The sequence below is a fragment of the Ananas comosus genome, linkage group 10 (assembly GCF_001540865.1).
Source record: "Ananas comosus cultivar F153 linkage group 10, ASM154086v1, whole genome shotgun sequence".
NCBI lineage: Eukaryota > Viridiplantae > Streptophyta > Magnoliopsida > Poales > Bromeliaceae > Ananas > Ananas comosus.
This window is the reverse complement of record NC_033630.1, coordinates 11,710,341-11,731,553: the sequence shown is the minus strand read 5'-3', so window position 1 is coordinate 11,731,553 and position 21,213 is coordinate 11,710,341. Positions and strand designations below refer to the sequence as shown.

At 32.5% G+C, this 21,213-nt stretch overlaps 1 protein-coding gene and 1 long non-coding RNA gene across 2 annotated transcripts; both read right to left on the bottom strand.

Annotated features, from left to right (window-relative positions):
- LOC109716242 (salicylate carboxymethyltransferase-like) lies at window positions 1,368–10,755 on the bottom strand. The gene is made up of 5 exons (XM_020241569.1): window positions 10,705–10,755; window positions 10,522–10,528; window positions 7,950–8,380; window positions 3,912–4,193; window positions 1,368–1,736 (listed from the first exon to the last, which is right to left on the bottom strand). The coding sequence occupies exons 1-5, from the start codon at window positions 10,753–10,755 to the stop codon at window positions 1,368–1,370; spliced, it is 1,140 nt and encodes a 379-aa protein (XP_020097158.1).
- LOC109716138 lies at window positions 18,285–20,832 on the bottom strand. The gene is made up of 2 exons (XR_002217853.1): window positions 20,677–20,832; window positions 18,285–18,965 (listed from the first exon to the last, which is right to left on the bottom strand). It is a non-coding gene; the product is annotated as an uncharacterized LOC109716138 (long non-coding RNA).

The window sequence follows — 21,213 nt, the reverse complement described above, 5'->3', positions numbered from 1 at the left end:
AATTAGAATATAATATCTAAATCAATGATTGAGACGGGAAGAGGATTTGGGTTCTCTAAATCTGATAAATCAAGATATTGTGTTATATATGTAGAGAGAGAGAGAGAGAGAGAGAGAGAGAGAGAGAGAGAGAGAGAGAGAGAGTGTGTGTGAGGCTACTTTGCTATCGGAAGCACGGAGCCTTCCGTGCTTCCAGCTTGTTTTCGATGTTGCGACTTTCGAATCGTCGATCGGCTCCGTTAAACTTGATCTAGAGTATTTGAAGTACCTAGAAAATAAATTTTATGATTTTACGATAACATTTGCCTAGTGAACGAAGGGGCTCAAAATCAACGGTTGAAAATAAAAATCTTACAAAATGTAATAATATGACATTAAAATTTTAAATCAAAGATATTGATCTTGTTTTATATAGTATAAAGAATTTTCTATCAAAATTTTATGTGATTTGGATATTTCTACACCGTTAAACTTGCAAACGGCTCACTACGATTTGTTGATTTTGAGCCGATTAGATCACTAGGCAAATGATATCGAAAAATAATAAAATTTATTTTCTAGGTACTCCAAATACTCTAGATCAAGTTTAACGGAGCCGATCGACGATTCAAAAGTCGCAACATCGAAAACGAGCTGGAAGCACAGAAGGCTCTATGCTTCCGATAGCATAGTAGCCTCACTCTATATATATATATGTATATATATATATAGAGTAGGGCTAGAATACTTGTAAAAGTATCATGGGGGTGATACTTGTGTGTTTTTAGCCCTTGGATGGAGAGATGTGAGGTTGAGATGATGGTGGTAGGTGGTGGTAGGTGGAATAGTGTTTAATCCAAGGACTATTAATAATCAAAAAGTAGATCCAATGGCTTAAAACCTAATAGCACCATGATGGTGATACTTGTAAAAGTATCATAGCTCAACTCTATATATATATATATATGTATATGTATATATATATATATATATATGTATATATGTATATATATACATATATACATATATATATATATATATATATTTGAGAGATAGGTAGCACGCTACCCATTTCGTTTATTTCATTTAAAAATAAACTTAGCTGGAAAAGTGAATCAACTAGAATTCGAACTTGGGTTGAAAGTATTTAAATCCAGTTATTATTACTAATATGTCTGTCACTTATAAATTCATCACACTTCCACACATAATTCAATGTAGAACTATTGAGGTGTCACACTGATAGAATAAACTTTTGAGTCGATCAGAATAATAGTTGCCCCACGTAATTTAATATGGTATTAGAGTACAAGATTCCCTTTCAATAAAAAGTAAGACCCAAAGTGTTCATGCATCAAACTTATTTTAACAAAAAAAAAAAAAACTCTCTACTTTCTCGCAAGAACAATAAGTATATTGGTAAATTCAGATTTATTCTTAGAATAAAACTCCTCAAGCAAGAAGCAGTATCTCTCAAACAGCTTCTCAATAACAGCTTCTCCAAAATGGCTTTTGAGCATGGATTCAAGGGCAGCTCTAACTGTCTTAGCCATTGTTTGAGCACTTTTGGCCATTGGGTTGTAATTATGATCATTTCGAGGGGCTTCTTGAGAATTATCATCCCAGTTTACTTCAAAGAGTTCAATTTTCTTGATGGAAAATAAGCCTTGGATTGTGATCTCATCCTTCAGTTCCTCCATAGATGGTTCATACCAGGGCAAGTTGAAGGAGTCCACCTTTTCCTCTTCAATAAGGCCCTACATATGAAAAAAAAGAAAAAAAAAAAAAGAAAAAAAAAAAAGAAAAAAGGAGAGTTAGAAAATAATGCATGTGTTGGGCGTGTTTGTTTCGTCAAAACTGGGCTCTGGATTGAAATGGAGTTCGGATGAAAACTATTTCTCCCCCTCTATTTGTTACATAGCTATGAAAGCAAAGTTTTTTTCAGTTTTACTGTTTGTTTGGCAGAAGGTAAATGATATAAAATTATAATTTATATATAAATAATAAATAAATTAATAAATTATAAATTATAATATAATAAATAAAAAGAATATAATTATATCCTTATATAATTAAAAATTTAATCGAAAAGAATAATTAGTACTATAATTAAATATATTTAAATATATAACTAGCATTATCTATTATATTATTTTATTATTTTTTCTTCACTTTTCTTCATCGCAATTGACTTCGGGGCTAAGATGATTAAACTCGGTTATTAATTAATCTAATGTGTCCATCACATATCGGCCTCTCACCCTTCTATGTTATTCAATGTGCGACTATTAGGATGTCATAGACTCCCTTTGTTTTAGGCTCTGACGCCATCGTAAGGTAAATCACACATATAGTTAAAGATCATTAGTCGATATGAGACTCACCTCATATTTTTGGCTAGTAAACTAGCTGTGATACAGACTGTAATAACCTAGCTAGGGATGCAAACAGGTCCAGAGGCGGGAGGGGATCCCCTACCTCTTGGGCAAGGCGGATTTGGAGCGGACTAACTTTTGTCCTATTTTTATCGTCCATTTACTGCTTTATTCGAGGCGGATTGGGGCAGGAGCATATTTGGCTGATTTTTGATAGATCGGGATGAATCAAAAGGAGAAAGAAGTCTCCCGTCTTATGCTCTATTTTTTTTGTGAATTGGTTTCATATGTACATTTAAAGATCACCAGGCGATGTTTCGACTAGCAAGCTGGCTCTGATACCAACTATAATGACCTTGCTAGGGATGCAACTACAACAACCTTGATAGTGATGCAAACAGGGTGGATTCAGAGGCAGGAGGGGTCCCCAACCTCTCGCTCGTTTGTTTCTTGTCAGGGCGGGGCAGGACAGTTTTAGGGCAGGTTAATTTTTATTCTATTTTTAGCCCCCATTTACCACTTCATTCAAGGTGGAAGCAAATTTTTGGTGGATATTTAATGGATCAGGATAGATCAAAAGAAGAAAGGGAACTCAAGTGATCAGGATGTTTCAGCCCGATTTTTAACAAAATTTTGACAGATCGAAACAAGTTATATTTTTCTATATTTTTGGTTCTCACATTCTCCATTCAAGGGGGATTGGGATAGAAGCTCCACCAACCCAGATAAATTTCCATCCCTAGACACAACCTACTAACACGGATAATTTGTTGGGCCCAAACCGCTGGTCCAAAATGATTGAGCTCAGTTATTAGTTCTAGAGTGCCCATCACATATAGCCTCTTCACACTTTCCCACATTATGTATACACTTGTCAATCTCTATCCATATATACCTGCGAGTATATGTAGGTTACTCACAAATTTGTTAGTATGGTATTAGTTTTTCTTATCCAAAAAATTATGGAGAAAATAAGTGGATACCCGTTAAGTGGTAAATATTTTGGACAACCTGCGGATACCCACGAGTATCCGCATATATATTTTTTAATTAAAAAATATATAATATTTATGTTATTTACTTTATAACAATGAAAACCTTATTAATTAATTTTTTCCTCAAAAAAAAAAAAAGAAGAAAACCTTATTAATTTTGTGTCATAAAAATTTGAAAAGATAAAATACTTCTATATTATGCAATTTATGCGCTTTAAGATTTTATATTGATTATGGTATGCCATGATATTTCAAACAATAAGTTATATTAATTATACTTTTAAAAATTTTATTTATAAGTTTTGTATTTGAAAAGTATAACAGTATAAAAAAAAAAAAAAAAAAAAAATTGTAGGTAATCTCCATACCCACCCACCTACTCGTGGGCGCATGGGTATAGATAAAGCTGTTGACTACCTAAAAAATTATAGGTAAATTGATTTTAACCTATACCCATATGACCTGTGGGTATAATGATTCACCCGCGGATTATCCAATCCGCCGGTTTGCTAGGTCTAATTATGCGAAATGAGCCGAATGCGGTGTCACAAAACTACCATACCAGTGAGGCCATGTCCATGAGTGCTTTTGCCAAAAGCTCCCACATGTAGCAACCCATTGGGGGGGTTGAGGGATCGGAGCTTCTCCTTGCCACGAATGTCAACACCATGTGGCTACCCTCCACCACCTCTTCCCCACGGCACTTGAGGAACAAGGAGAAGTCCCTCTTGAATTGCTTCTTATGTGCTTCAAACACACTTGGTGGGCTAGCATGTGATATGTAGATGTTTCCCTTGTTGTTGAGGGGGACTTCGCTTCCATCTTGTAGTTGCATTTGAGGCACCTGAAAAAGGCAATAATATTGTAGAGATTATTATAAGTTTTGTATAGATTTCAAAAAAAAAAGTCTTAGGGCCTATTTTTACTAAAATTTCCCGAGATGCCTCTATATGTCAAAAGTAGAAACACCAACTTAGAGCATTTACTACGTTATATCTATCAACAGTAAAAGTTTAAGCAACTAAAATATAGAATTTTCTAATATTTTAAATTTTTTTTGAGATTTATTTTAGTGGGAAACTACTAGAAATATTTTCATAAATACCATACAGTGCGTGAAGTAATTTCTTCCCACTAATGGGGATAAAAGTCTCAACCAACTTGACCTAACTAAAAGTTACTTTTTGTATCTTGCATGTAGGGATGTAAAACGGGCCGGACGGCCCGTAGGCTGCCCGGTCCGGCACGGCCTCGGGCTGGGATGGAGCACAGCATGGGTGCCCTAGCACTAGGGGTGTCAACGAGCCGAACACGAGCGAGTTGGGGCCGGCTCGTGTTCGGCTCGTTTAATAAATGAGCCAAACACGAGCTGACTCGTTAAAGTATTGAGCCGAAAAATTCGGCTCGTGTTTGGCTTGTTAATAAACTAGCCGAACACGAGCTGGCTCACAAGCCGGCCAACGAACAATAAGTTAAAAGAATTAGATTAGATATATATAAAAATTAAATTTGTAAAATGTTACCCATTAGACTTTGATCAATGGTTGAAACTTTACATATAAATGAGTTTTTTTATAATTGAGCTCGACTTTATATTTTAATTTTTCTAAAAACGAAATAATAAAAATATATATTATATATATAATTATTTATTTATATATATATATATATTAAATAAATTATATTAATATAAAATATATGTATTCGAGCTGTTATCGAGCTGAACACGAACGAGCTGATCCCAGCTCGTATTCAGCTCGTTTATTTAACGAGCTGAAAAATTCAACTCGTGTTCGGCTCGTTTACTAAACGAGCGATTCGATTTTGAACTCATTTCGAGCCGAACACGAACTAGCTCGCGAACAGCGAGCTGGATTACCACCCCTATGTAGCACCCATTCTGGCACGGCCCGGGCCGAACTTGAGGGCCGTGCTGGGCCTCTCTTTTTGGGCCCGATGGTCTGGCCCGACACAGTCCGAAACTGGTTTGTACCGTGTCTGGCCGAAGAAAGGCCCGTGGCCCGGCACGGCCGTGCCAGCCGGGCCAGGAGAAGGGTCTTGGGGTTGGATCTCCTGGGCCCTTCTGCCCAGGAGATCTCCTCCCAAGGTCTGCCACAGCTAAAGCTATCCAAAATATCCGATATACCATACCCAACCCGGACCCTACCCAGATCCTATCTGGACCCGATAAAAAATGGATAATATACGGGTTAAAAAAGTTTCGGGTATGGGTCCAGATATTTTATACCCATAGCCGATTTGGACCTGATCCGAACCCAACTTTTAAATGGGTAGGGTCCAGAATAGTTTTTAAATCCGGATCCGGACCCGGATCCGGACCCGATGAAATATCCAATAACAAATATAAAAGTTCTGAGCTTTTAAAATTGAGGGATCAATTTTAATAGAACTTATAGACGAGGGATCTCTAAATATTTTCATCCTAGGAAAATACTGAAACCCTAGCCGCTCTTTTACTACTTTCTTTTTTCTAATTTGTTTACTCTTTATTTTTTTTGCTTCATTTCCGCCTAAGAGTTTTTTATGAAACAATATTTCCATCGTCATTATCATTAGCGATATTAATCCTTTATAGGTGTGGTACAAGTGAGTTTTTTTTTTCCAAATCCCTTCTCCAATCATAGTCGACAATCTAGTTTTTTTTAATGAATATTCTATTCAATAAATTTTCTGATTCATCTTTATTTTTTTACCCTTTTTTTTTGAATGTTAGTATATAATATTAGTATTACAACTTATATTCTTTTTATCTATAATATGGTATCATAATTTTTTAATTTTTGTGTATTTACATATAAAATTATTTTGAATTTTAGACTTTTAATCAGTAAATATAATGGCCGGAACAAGTTTTACCCAAACAATTTAATAAAGTCTATAATATATATATATATAGGTACCCGTACCCGACCCGTATACGGTTTTGAACGGATATTATACGGATAGTCACTACCCAGACCCGCTCAAATAGACCCGATGGATATATTAGTAACTTAAGTACTCAGATCCAGACCCGACCCGAAGGTAAATGGGTAGGGTTTTTTTTTTTTCTAACCATTTTTTTTTAGGTACGGGTACAAGATATCAACTATCCAGACCCGATCCTGTCCACGGACACCTTTAGCCATAGCAAACCTCTTGGGAGGAGATGGACCAAAAACACTTTCAAATTCTTTAAAAAAATACTTAAAAAATTATTTATATTTTTTTAAAATTTTTAGATATTTGTTATATTATAATTATTTTTATAAATTTTAAATTTTTAAATAAAAATAATTATTTATTTATATTTTAAATTGTATATATTTTTTTTAAAAAATAACCTTTTAGAGGCCGTTCAGTAGCACGGCCGGGGCCTTCCGAGCCGAAGGGCCGTGCCGGGCTTCGGCCAAGCACGGCCCGGTCCGAATTTGGAATTAGGCCTGGCCGGGCCGACTCCTGGCCCGAATCGGCACCAAAATTGTGGGCCATGCTGGCCCGGCACGGTCCACATTACACCCGTACTTGCATGCCCTACGCATGCATAAAAACATACTATTAGAAAATCATTCTTTTCCAATTATAATTATCGTTGCAATAATAATTTTTTACAATAAACAAAAATTATTGCAAATAAATTGTTATTGTGAAAAAACCGTTGAATTAAGCTGATAAAGAATGGTGTTTCATGACGTGGACTTGAATTAACTGAGGAAATTAATAATGCTAAGAGTATGGTGTGACTCGAACATAGGACCTCTTGCTCTGAATTCGAGTCACGTCAGGCTCCTAATTTTATTAATTTTCTTCAATTTAATTCTAGTCCACATTATGGGCCTTACAAAAGGTCTCGAGTCCAGACATGAGGAAAAATTTTAAATATAAAAAATATACAAACATTGGTCTTTAAAAACTTAACCTTTAGAGAACAACGGTTGTTTCATATATTTCACATAATAACAGAACATGAGGTCCCGAGTTCGAGTCATATCAGGCTCCTAGCATTATTAATTTTCTCTCATTTAATTCAAGTCCACGTCCTCCCATTTAATTCAAGTCCACGTCCTCCTAGAATTAAATTGGAAAAATTAATAATGCTAAGAGTATGGTGTGACTCGAACTTAGGACCTCCTGCTCTGAATTCGAGTCACGTCGGGCTCCTAACTTTATTAATTTTCTTCAATTTAATTTTAGTCCACATCATAAGCCTTGCAAAAGGTCTCGAGTCCAAACATAAGAAAAAGTATCAAATATAAAAAATATACAAACACCGGTCTTTAAAAACTTAAGCTTTAATTAGAGAACAACAGTTGTTTCATATATTTCACATAGTATCAAAGTAGAAGGTCCTGAGTTCGAGTCATATCAGGCTTCTAGCATTATTAATTTTCTCTCATTTAATTCAAGTCCACGCACGTCATGGACCTTTACCGTTCTCTAACAACTTTTAGAGTACAATAATTGTTTCACAGCTATGAATCTTGTGGCAAAAATTATTGCAATAAAATATAGTTTGCAATAATTTAATTTTTGATGCAATTAAATTAATATAATAGAATAAAATATTTGCTGTGAAAGGATAAGGGATTGTTGTGTGGACCTGGGAGAGCCAATGAAGGCTAGAGGAAGAGTACGCAAAATGTAAGCTCTTGCTAACAAACAACCTCCCATAGAAAGATCCAGGAACTCCTGATATGAAGCAATGCACTTGTTCTTGTTCACTCTCTTGTAACTTCCTTTCTCTAAGCTTGTGAAACTCAGGCAATAAGCTAAAGAGAGTGTTGAAATCGTTTCCCGGGAGGTCATTGAGGAAGACTTGCATCTCCGGTGGCTTGCGGTTGAGCTGATGACTTGCCTGCTCAATCGCCTCGAAGATCTCGGAGGCCATTTGTAGTACATTTGGACCGACTGAGCAGCCCAGGTCGGCGATAGTCATCTTTGTGGGGCAAATGGCTGCTCGGAATGAGTCGACGGCTGCCTCTTGCCGTGCTGTTTTCGCGAAGCTTGCTATCATCTTCTGCTTGAAAGGATCTCAGAGTTTGGTTAGCGAGAGAGAAAGAGAGGTGAAATTATATGAAACAATTGTTATTTTCGAGAACTTAATCTATAAGAGAATGACATTTGTATATTTTATATTTAACATTACTCTCTCTCACATCTAGACTTAAAACTTTTTAAAAGACCCAAGATATGAGGGCTCAAACTCAGAACTTTCTTACTCTGGTGTTATATTAAATTACATAAAATAATCGTTATTCTTTAAAAACTTAAACATATAGAGGATGATATTTTTATATTTTTATATTTAGTACTTTAATTCCCTCACGTCTGGATTCTAGACTTTTAGATAGACTCATGGCGTGGACTTGAATATTTTTAAATTTTACATATGCAATAGCTACTTTCATAGATATTCTTGATAAGGGACATGCACAAATAATTAATTATTCTAGGACTTTAGATTATGCTTGCAACTACGTACCAACTAAGTTACAGAAGCATATATTCTGTGTAAATTTCCACAGATACGTAAACATGCATGCAGAAATATATATATATATATATATATATATATAGAGAGAGAGAGAGAGAGAGAGAGAGAGAGAGAGAGAGAGAGAGTTGAGCTAGAATACTATCGATAGCAAACGAGTTTCGTTACCACCCATTTGTTTTCGATGATGGAGCCTCCAAATCGACGATCGGCACCGTTGAACATGATCTATACCACTTGAAGTGTTTAGAAATCAAATTTCAAATCTTTTCGATATCATTTGCCCAATGATCAAAAGGTTTCAAAATTTGTAATTTTAACGGTCGATATGAGACATTTTCTCGTTTAATGGCGTAAAGATATCCAAATCAATTGAATTTTTGTTAGAAAATTCTTTAAACTATTTAAAACAAGATCTACACTCTTGATCTTGATTACAAAACTCCTATCATTATTGTTTAAAGAATATTCATTTTCAGCCGTTCATTTTTGTATCCACTCGATGGATAAGAGAACAATATCGAAAATGTATAAAATTTGATTTCTATATACTTCAAGTGGTATAGATCATGTTCAACGGTGCCGATTGTTGATTTGGAGGCTCCATCATCGAAAACAAATGAATGGCAACGGAGCCCGTTTGCTATCGATAGTACTCTAGCTCAACTATATATATATATATATAGAATTATACTACTATACTATCAATAGTACCAAGCCCTTGGTACTATTGAGTTTTCGGCCGTTGGATGAAAAGATGTGCGGTTAGGATGATAGTGGTCCCCGGTTAAATTGATAGTGGTCCCCTAGGGTTGAGTGAATGGTTAGTTTAATAATATAATCTAACGGATGGAAATGATCAAAGGGTAGATCTAACGGTAAAAAACTCAATAGTACCAAGGGGTTGGTACTATCGATAGTATAGTAGCCGGACTCTATATATATATATATATATATATAGAGTTGAGCTGGAATACTATCGGTAGCAAACGGGCTCCGTTGCCACCCATTTGTTTTCGATGATGGAGCCTCCAAATCGACGATCGACATCGTTGAACATGATCTATACCACTTGAAGTATCTAGAAATCAAATTTCATACTTTTCCGATATTGTTTTCTTGTCCATCAAGTGGGCGTAAAAATAAATGGCTGAAAATGAATATCCTCTAAAAAGTGATGATAGAAATTTTGTAATCATGATCGAGAATATAGATCTTGTTCTAAATAGTTTAAAGAATTTTCTAACCAAAATTCAATTGATTTGGATAGCTTTACACCGTTAAACGAAAAAACCCCTCATATCAACCATTAAAATTACTAATTTTGAAACCCTTTGATCATTAGGTAAATGATGTCGAAAAGATTTGAAATTTAATTTCTAAATACTTTAAGTGATATAGATCATGTTCAACAGTGCCGATCGTTGATTTGAAAGCTCCATCATCGAAAACAAATGGGTGGCAACGGAGCCCGTTTGCTACCGATAGCATTCCAGCTCAACTCTATATATATATATATATGTATATGGAAAGCAAAGTCAAATATATAACGTATATATATAGCTAGGTTCTTTAGTGAAGGTAAAAGGCCAAGATAAACTTTTAAGCCCAAATGATAGAATTGAAGTTTCTATTTAGGCTTAAGTGAAAAGCATTTGGAAGGATGTAAAAGTTATTCTACCTCCAATCTGACCAAACAAGCACTATAAATACATATATTATTTGGAAAGCATATATATATCCTGTGTAAATTTCCACAGATACGCAAACATGCATGCAGAAATATATATATATTTGGAAAGCAAAGTCAAATATATAACATATATAAATACATATAAGTAGGAGGGTGTAGGTTCAAATTAACTTGAATGGTGGAATTCTCAGCATAGCTCATGTCGCCAACTCCACTGTTCATGTGTAGAACACTTGGCACATCCATGGAGCTGTGGCTATATATAAACGAATAGCTGCTGAGAAAGTTAGAGCCCTTAGTTGAGATAAGTTAGGCTTTTGTAGAGTTCATGGTTTGTTCTATATATATATATATATATATATATATAGAGAGAGAGAGAGAGAGAGAGAGAGAGAGAGAGAGAGAGAGNCATATTATGAATCACCCAATATTTCACAAATTAAGGTCATGAACTGTACAATCAACCATACATTCCATATGCTCCAAACAATATTCTTCTTTAAGCAAACCTCAACTTATTTATTATGTATTTATGTCACTGATACATTCATTCTAATTAACACACAATAATATCTGAGATATTTGAGATGATATGGACATATATGTATATCAGGTATCAACATATCAATGTCCAAATCCACACACTGCAAATACATACATACGCAAATTTTATATTAGTAGTATCCATTTTATTTATTGTTGTGTAAACTTCAATATGCCCCAATATGATTTAGCGTATTTTTTATTTCACCGCCTCGTGTGGTTCAAAAAGTTGCATTTAATTATTCTGCATTAAAAGGGGTAAAGTGATTATATATATTTCTTGTAAATCATAGGATGGTAAAGTGCAGATTATAGAATAGTAAAATATCATATATATATATATATATATATATATATATATATATATATGCCACCATATGATTTACAAAAAATATTACTTTATGTAGATTTTTACGGTGACATGAACATAAACCGCAGATAACAATAAATAACTTTTTAAACTACATGATGGCAAAATAAATATGCGCTAAACCACAGAAGTGCAAATTAAAATCTACACCATTTATATATATAGAGAGAGAGTAAGGCTGCTGTGCTCTTAGGAGCACGGAGGCCTCTGCGATCCTAAGTCATTTTCGATGATGGAATTTTCGAATCGACGATCGGCTCCGTTAGATTTGATCTAGCGCATTTAAAGTTTTTAGAAAATAATTTTTTGCGATTTTTTGATATCATTTACCTAGTGATCGAAAGGATTCAAAATCCATAATTTTTAATGGTTGATATCTGTCGTTTTCAAATTTAACGATATAGAAGTATTCAAATCAGATGAAATTTTGATACAAAATTCTTTATACTATCTACAACAAGACCAATATTTCTGATCGAAAATTTTAGTGCTATATCACCACTTTTTATAGGATTTTTATTTTCAGCCGTTAAAAATTATTGATTTTGAATCCTTTCGATTGCTAGGTAAATGATATCGAAAGATTGCAAAAATTATTTTCTAGAAACTTCAAATATGTTAGATCAAGTTTAACGGAACCGATCGTCGATTCGAAAACTCCATCGAAAACGGCTCAGGAGCACAGAGGCCTCCATACTTTTTGAGAGCACAATAGCCCTGCTATATATATATATATATATATTAAAAATATATATTATATATATATATATTATATAATATATTATATATATTATATATAAGCTTTAAATATCTTTTGTTTATTTATTCCGGAGGGAATTGATAACTGCGGGGTTCGCCGGCCATTGTAGCCACTCCTTCCTAGCAAAGTCTCCTCCCTGCCCCTGAATAAAGCAGGAGAAAATATGGCTTTTATCAGTGATGTGAATAAAATATTTATGAATATAATAATATTATTAATTCATATATAAAATATTATTAATATATATAATAATATAAATTTGTTATATATAAAATATTAATTTTGGTAAAATATTATTATATTTCTTGTACAAATAAAAGTTTGTAAAATTTTTATTGATAGTTTATATATTTTAAGAAAAAAATACTCCATCATACATAATTTACTTGTATTATCAAAAAAAATTTGTATGCATACATCAAAAATCTAAAATATTTATTATCTTACATTATATATGCATAAATAAGATAAAATAAAAATATGTATATATATTTTTTAATTGTTTGCGCTATAGATCAACATAAAATGCGCGTCTAAAAAGTGTCCAGATCGGACACGTATCCGACACGGATACGCGCGTGTCCGATACGGACACACGAGACTTATAGAAGTGTCCGTATAGATTGAAAGAAATATAAAGATTTGTATATTTCAATGAAATCCCATACAATAACAGTTTGAGTGGCTTTCGTTATTACTTGAGAAGCAGAAGACATCCGTTGGGTAATATGAATAAAATGCAGTCAAGCAAAACATTTTTTTTTGAGAGAATGGTGACATGTTATCAGTTTCGTTTATTTATTTAGAAATAAATTTAGCAAAAGATGTGAAGTAATTATTGGACCTCAGACATAAACCATCAAATTCTTTGCCACTTACTCTCCGGGCGGGCGGGTGTTATGCAAAAGTTTTAATATGAATCTTTTGCTTCTAGCTACCTTCAGCGAGAAGCTGCCCAGCTTGTATTTAAACTTGTTGTGTAATATTCTATTATATGGAGTAGTTGGGCTTGAATACTATCGGTAACAAACATGCTCTAGCTATTGCTTTTTTTTGAGAGATAGATAGCACGCTATCTGTTTCGTTTATTTCATTTAGAAATAAACTTAGCTGGAAATGTGAATCAACTAGGATTCGAACTTGGGTCTCGGGTACCAACCACCAAGCCCTTTGCCACTTGCTTTAGGAACAGTCGGTAACATGCTCTATTGCTACTGATTTATTTTCGATGATGAGGCCTCCAAATCAACGACCGGTATCGTTGAACATGATCTATGGCACTTAAAATATCTAGAAATCAAATTTTAAATCTTTTCAAAGGATTGTTAAATTTATAATTTTAATAGTTGATATGAGGCATTTGCTCGTTTAACTGTATAATGAAATATAAATCAATTGAATTTTGATTAAACAATTCTTTAAGCTATTTAAAATAAGATATGCACTCTTGATCTTGAATCCTGTCAGCACTTTTTGAAAGATAATTTATTTCTAACCGTTCATTTTTTGTGTCCATTTAATGAATAAGAAAATAATACCGAAAAAACATAAAAGTTGATTGATTTCTAGATATTTCGAGTGGTCTAGATTATATTCAACGGTACCGATCATTAATTCAGAACCTCCAACTTCGAAAATAAATTAGTAGCAACATAGCCCATTTGCTACAGATAGTATTTTAACTCAGCTATTACTACATCTATATTCTTGTAAAAGTATATAAGCATAAAAAGATCTTTTTAGCAAAATTGAAGACACATCGACCGTCCCTAGAGCAAGTGGCAAAGGGCTTGGTGGTTGGTACCTGAGACCTAAGTTCGAATCCTAGTTAATTCACATTTCTTGCTAAGTTTATTTCTAAATGAAATAAACGAAGCGGGTAGCGTACTAACTATCTCTCAAAAAAAAAAAAAAAAACAAAATTGAAGACACTAAAGCTTCTAACAAGAACGTCATGTGGCTTTAGATAAAGTTCTAAAGAGCCAAAATTCTTACCATCTCCAAGAACCAAGTCGAAATGAGCACAAAAGAGTGTTGCAACAATGGCCATGAGGAGGAGGGCCCTTAGGATGGGAGTTAAATGCATCTTTAATTAGTTCTCTTTATACTCTTTTGAATCTAATCTTTTAGAGAGAGATATAAGGTAATTGTGTTGTTGGCACCTTGGAATGGAGAAGGGGTGAATTTATAGAGTTAAGTTATCAATTAGTCTCAACAAAGAAAACGATTTGCCATCTAATTCTTTGAATTTTTCCAATTAAGCTAGCTAGGCTTGAGAATAAAATCAAGATATTGAGTTGTACAAACATGTCATTCATTGTATCTATGCTTTTATTAGTCCAAGTGTTAGGTTCCCATCTTTATAAGGCCCAAGGGTTGTTATTTTCAACAACCATGGGGAGAATTATGAGAGAGAGAGAGAGAGAGGGGGAGAGAGAATTGCATGCGCCTGGTGCACCACGTCCGTGGTGCACCATTTGAAACCTCTAAAACTTGAAATAGTTGACTTTTTCAATTCATGGTCACATTTAGTAAACATTATCTAAATAGTGTATAAATTTTTATTAAAAATTCGAGTAGTTTGGATTGCTCTGAACCGTTAAATAAGTAAACAGCTTATGTAGACATTTTAAATACTCTATATCGATTTTAAAGATTTTCATCATCGATTTGTGATCTTTATTATTAAAATGGACTTGATAGAACGAAGGTCTCCACCCGCTTAAAATGAGAGTAGCTAGATATATATATATATATAAAATTTAGCTACTCTCATTTTAAGAGGATGGAGGTTTTCGTTCTATCAAGTCGTTTTTAATAATAAAAATCACAAATCGATGATGAAAATTATTAAAATCAATCTAGAGTATTTAAAATGTCTATATGAACTATTTGCTTAATAGTACAGAGCAATCCAAACTACTCGAATTTTTAATAAAAATTTCTACACTATTTAGATAACGTTTAATAACTGTGATCATGAATTGAAAAAGTCGACTATTTCAAGCTTCAGAGGTTTCAAATGGTGCGCCATGGACATGGCGCACCAGGAGCATGCAATTCTCTCTCCCTCTCTCTCTCTTTCTCTCTCTTTCTCATCCTTCTCCCCATGGTTGCTGAAAATAACAACCCTTTGGCCTTATAAAGATGGGAACCTAACACTTGGACTAATAAAAGCATAGAAACAATGAATGACATTTATATGTACAACTCAATATCTAGATTTTATCCTCAACCCTAGGCCTTATAAAGATCAACTCAATATCTTGATTTTATCCTCAACCCTAGGCCTTATAAAGATAGGAACCTAACACTTGGACTAATAAAAGCTTAGAAGCAATTAATGATATTTATATATATATATATATAGTCCATATCTTATGTTATCCGTAGCGCAGACCTATCAAGTTTTTTCAATGATATGGTTTTTAAGTGGACGAATGGCTCCGTCATATTTGATCTATATTATTAAAAATATATGAAAATTAAATTTTATAATTTTCGACATCATTTATTTATCAAATGAGTAGTCTAAAAATGAACGACTGAAAAAAAAAATTATAAAAAATGATGATGAAAAACTTAGATTTAAGATCAGAGATACTGTTCTTATTTTGAATAGTAAAAAAAAAAAGAATTTTATAAAAATTTCATCAAATTTGAATTGTTTTATACTGTTAAATTCACAAACGCATCATATCAACCATTAAAATTATCAATTGTTGAGATCTTTTGATTACTAGACAAATCATGTCGAAAAATTATGAANTATGTTTGTGTGTGTGTTTAAAACTCTGCAAATTTTCAATTAAATTACTAAAACACTCCGTTCAATATAGAGAGAGATCTAGAGAGTAGTGTTACTATACCTTTATGAGTATAGAGCCCTTCGTACTCATAAATTATTTTCAAAGATGGAGCTTCCGAATTGATGATCCATACCGTAAAATATGATCTAAAGTACTTGAAATTTTTAGAAAATAAATTTCATTATTTTTCAAAATCATAATAAAATCTATCCAAGCGGGCATAAAATGAATGATTAAAATCGAACAATGCCCTAAAAATGAATGCTCGGATACTTTAATATTAGATTAGAGTTATTAATTTTTATCTAAATTTATCTAGATAGTAAATAAAATTTTCTATCAAAAATTCAAGAGATTTCGATTCTTTACATCGTTAAACTAGCAAGTATCATATACTGGCCGTTAAAAATTGTCAATTTTGAAATTTTTTTATCGTAAGATAAATGATATAAAAAATTATGAAAATTTTATTTCTAAAAATTTTAAAAACTCTAGATAATATTTAACAGTATAAATCGCCGATTCAGAAGCTCTATCATCAAAAATAAATTGTGAGTACGAAAACGATCATACTTATAAGAGTATAATAGTTGGACTATATATATATATATATATATATGAAGAGTCCGGCTACGGTGCTTGTAAAAGCACTAAGCACTTAGTGCTTGTAAATTTTCTACCATTAGATCTACGCATTTGATCATTTTCACCCGTTAGATACTATTTAACCAACCACCCACTCAACCCTAGGGGGCCCATATCATCCTAACCGCACATTTCTTAATCCAAGGGTCGAAAACTTACAAGCACCAATGACTTAGTACTTTTAAAAGCATAGGAGCTCAATTCTATATATGAATATAGTAACCAGACTATATATCGTGTAAAGCTACTATTCTTTCAAAGTATAAGAAAGTTGGTGTTTCCTTTTTTTTGACCCTTGTATCAACCCCACTTAGCTCTCTCTCTCTCTCTCTCTCTCTATATATATATATATAGAGTAGGCTGGTATGTTTATGGAAGCACGGAGCCCTCCGTGCTTCCACTTTGTTTTCGATGTTCAGACTTTCGAATCGACGATCGGCTCCGTTAGAGTTGATCTAGAGTATTTGAAGTACATAGAAAATAAATTTTATGATTTTTCGATATCATTTGCCTAGTGATCGAAGGGGCTCAAAATTAATAATTTTAATGGCCGTGGTGAGCCGGTTGCAAGTTTAACGGTGTAGAAATATCCAAATCGTATGAAATTTTGATAGAAAATTCTTTATACCACATAAAACAAGATCAATAACTTTGATCTAAAATTTTAATGTCATATCATCATATTTTGTAAGATTTTTATTTTCAGCCGTTGATTTTGAGCCACTTCGATCACTAGGCAAATGATATCGAAAAATCGCAAATTTACTTCTTAGATACTTCAAATACTCTAGATCAAGTCTAACGGAGCGATCGTCGATTCGAAAGTCTGAACATCGAAAACAAAGTGGAAGCACGGAGCGCTCCGTGCTTCCATAAGCATACCAGACGCCTCTCTCTCTCTCTCTCTCTCTCTCTATATATATATATATATATATATATATATATATAGGGGAATACTTCAATACACCATAAATATTAAAATCTAACTCTTAATTAGTAAAGGGTATAATTGGGTTTTACATGAAGTAACCTGTTGAACAGGTTACAGATTTGAATTAGTTAATATAACAATATTGGAAAAAAAATTAGTAGTATATACCAAATTTGTCAGCATCTTATATATTAAATATCTTATTTACTTTAGTAACTTACCAAATTAGATAATATCCAATTTGTTAAGTATTTAAATTGAAATTTTGAATTGGAGTTGAAAGTTTTTATATTTAAATTTGTGTTTTTATATTTAAAAAAATTGAATTTGATTTATAATTAAGTTTTGAATGTTGTTTTGAATTTAAATTTACAATTCGGTTGTAATTTGAAATCCAACTATTGTTGTAGGTGTTTGAAAAGATCACAGTATTCTTAGTTGGATAAAACTGATTTTGTAAACCAAAATATATATTTTACAAAAACCAAAATACCTTTTAAATAGATATATGGTGAATGATATCTATGCTTTAAATCTAAATCATCTATTAAGAAAACTAAATGGTCAACCATGCATACAATCAACCATGAACTGTACAATCAACTTATTAAGAAAAAAATATTTCACAAATTAAGGTCATGAACTGTACAATCAACCATGCATACATTCCATATGCTCCAAACAATATTCTTCTTAAGCAAACCTCAATTTATTATATATTTATGTCACTGATACATTCATTCTAATTAACACACAATAATATCTGAGATATTTGAGATGATATGGACATATATGTATGTCAGGTATCAACATATCAATGTCCAAATCCACACACTGCAAATACAAACTTACGCAAATTTTATATTAGTAGTATCCGTTTTATTTATTGTTGTGTAAACTTCAATCTGCCCCAATATGGTTTAGCGTATTTTTTATTTCACCGCCTTGTGGTTCAAAAAGTTGCACTTAAATATTCTGTATTTTAACTTTTGTTTCACCATAAGGACATAGCATTAAACATGATAAATTAAGTGATTATATTTTTTTATAAATCATAGGATGGTAAAGTATTATATATATATATAGTATACCATCATATGATTTATAAAAAATGTCACTTTAGTTACTACCATATTTAATGTAGATACTTACAGTGAAATGAAAATAAACCGCAGGTAATAGCATGCAACTTTTTAAAATATAGGATGGCAAAATAAAAATGCTCTAAACCACATAAGTGCAAATTGAAATTTACACCCCTTATATATATAAGCTTTAAAATTGTTTATTTATTTCCCAGAGGGGAACTGTTAACAGCATCTTTCCCCGGCCCATTGTAGCCACCCCTTCCCAAAAGTCTCCTCCCTGCTGGCCCTGAATAAAACCATAGAAAATAAAATGGATTCCATCAGTGATGTGAAATAATTAAATAATTTTTTTTCCTAAAATTTTGAGATATAGGGAATGTGTATTAATTTTAGTAAAATTCATATTCAACACTACTACCTCGAGACGAGACCTTTTATAAGCCCAAGGGGCAACTGGCCGTAAAAAAATTTGAACTCGAAATCTCTTACTCTGATATATTTTATACGAAACAACCATTATAATTTCTTTGAAAACTTAAGCTTCAAGATAGAGATTGGTATTATGATAATTTGCATTCAATTTGAAAGATAAATATACACGCACGTTTATTAATTAATTAATTAATTTTTTTTTGTTTTCTTATTTGGAAGTGTTTGGCCCAGCTTTTAATTAGCTATTTGAGTAATCTTTTTTTTTTTTTGAGAGAGAAAGAGTAATCTACTTAGTTAAGTAATTTTATTAAATTTAGTATTTCTACTAGTTATTAATTATTAATTATTTTGATTATATTTGTTAAAAATTAATTAAGACCATTAAATTTGATAGAACTATTTGTAAATTTTGACAAAATATATATTAATTTACTTATCTAATCAAACATTTGATGTTGCATCCTTGATAGTATGATCATCAAATATTAGAAAAGTTAAGTGTCTATTTCTGAAGTTTTCAAAATTTCTTATAGTTGAGGGGTGTCCATATATTTCTACTTTTGATTTTATTAATTTTTTTTTTCTTTTTTCCCATATATATATTTCATAGTATAGTAACCAAACACTTTATAGATTTTCGTTCACTTATTTAGAAATAAATTTAGCTAAAAATGTGAAGCAATTAGGGGACCTTACGCATCAACCATCAAACTCTTTGTTACTTACACTTGGGATGGTGGGTGTTATGCAAAAGCTTTAATATGAATCTTTTGCTTCTTGCTACCTTTAGCGAGAAGTTGTCCCGCTTGTATTTAAACTTGTTGCGTAATAATCGATTATATGGAGTTGGATTAGAATACTATCGATAACAAATAGGCTCTATTTATTGCTACTGATTTATTTTCGATGATGATGCCTCCAAATCAACGATCGGTATCGTTGAACATAATCTATGCCACTTGAAATATCTAGAAATCAAATTTTAAATCTTTTCAACATTATTGACCGAATGATCAAAGGATTGTAAAATTTATAATTTTAATAGTTGATATGAGGCGTTTGCTTGTTTAACTGTATAAAAAAAATAAATATAAATCAATTGAATTTTGATTAAACAATTATTTAACCTATTTAAAATAAGATCTGCACTCTTGATCTCGAATCCTATCATCACTTTTTGAAGGATAATTTATTTCTAACCGTTCATTTTTTGTGTCAATTGCACAAGAAAATAATACCGAAAAAAAATAAAAGTTGATCGATTTCTAGATACTTCATGTGGTCTAGATTATGTTTAACGGTACCGATCATTAATTCAGAACCTCCAACATCGAAAATAAATTAGTAGCAACATACCCCATTTGCTACAGATAGTATTTTAGCTCAGCTATTACTACATCTATATTCTTATAAAAGTATAAGCATAAAAAGATTAAAGCTTCTCACAAGAGCGTCATGTGGTTTTTCATGAGAAAGAAAGAAATAATTAAAAAAAAAATCCTATTTGAACAACACTTTTATAAAAGCTCTAGCTAGATAAAGTTCTAAAGAGCCAAAATTCTTACCATCTCCAAGTACCAAGTCGAAATGAGCACAAAAGAGTGTTGCAACAATGGCCATGAGGAGGAGGGCCCTTAGGATGGGAGTTAAATGCATCTTTAATTAGTTCTCTTTAAACTCTTTTGAATCTAATCTTTTAGAGAGAGATATAAGATGTATAATTGTGCACCTTGGAATGGAGAAGGGGTGAATTTATAGAGTTAAGTTATGGATTAGTTTCAACAAAGAAAACGATTTGCCATTTAATTCTTTGAATTTTTCCAATTTGAGTATTATACGTTACTAAGAGTCCACTTAATTTGATTTGATTGTTGTTGTGACATGTTGAAACTATTTACATGCTATTGAATGAGTCCAGTCGCTATCTTTTTAGGAAGGCAGGCGCCTTAGTCCTCCTAAATCGTTTTAGATAATAGAGATGCCACAAACCGTTCCTAGAGCAAGTGGCAAAGGGCTTGGTGGTTGGTACCCGAGACCTAAGTTCGAATCCTAGTTGATTCACATTTCCAGTTAAGTTTATTTCTAATTTCTAATGAAATAAA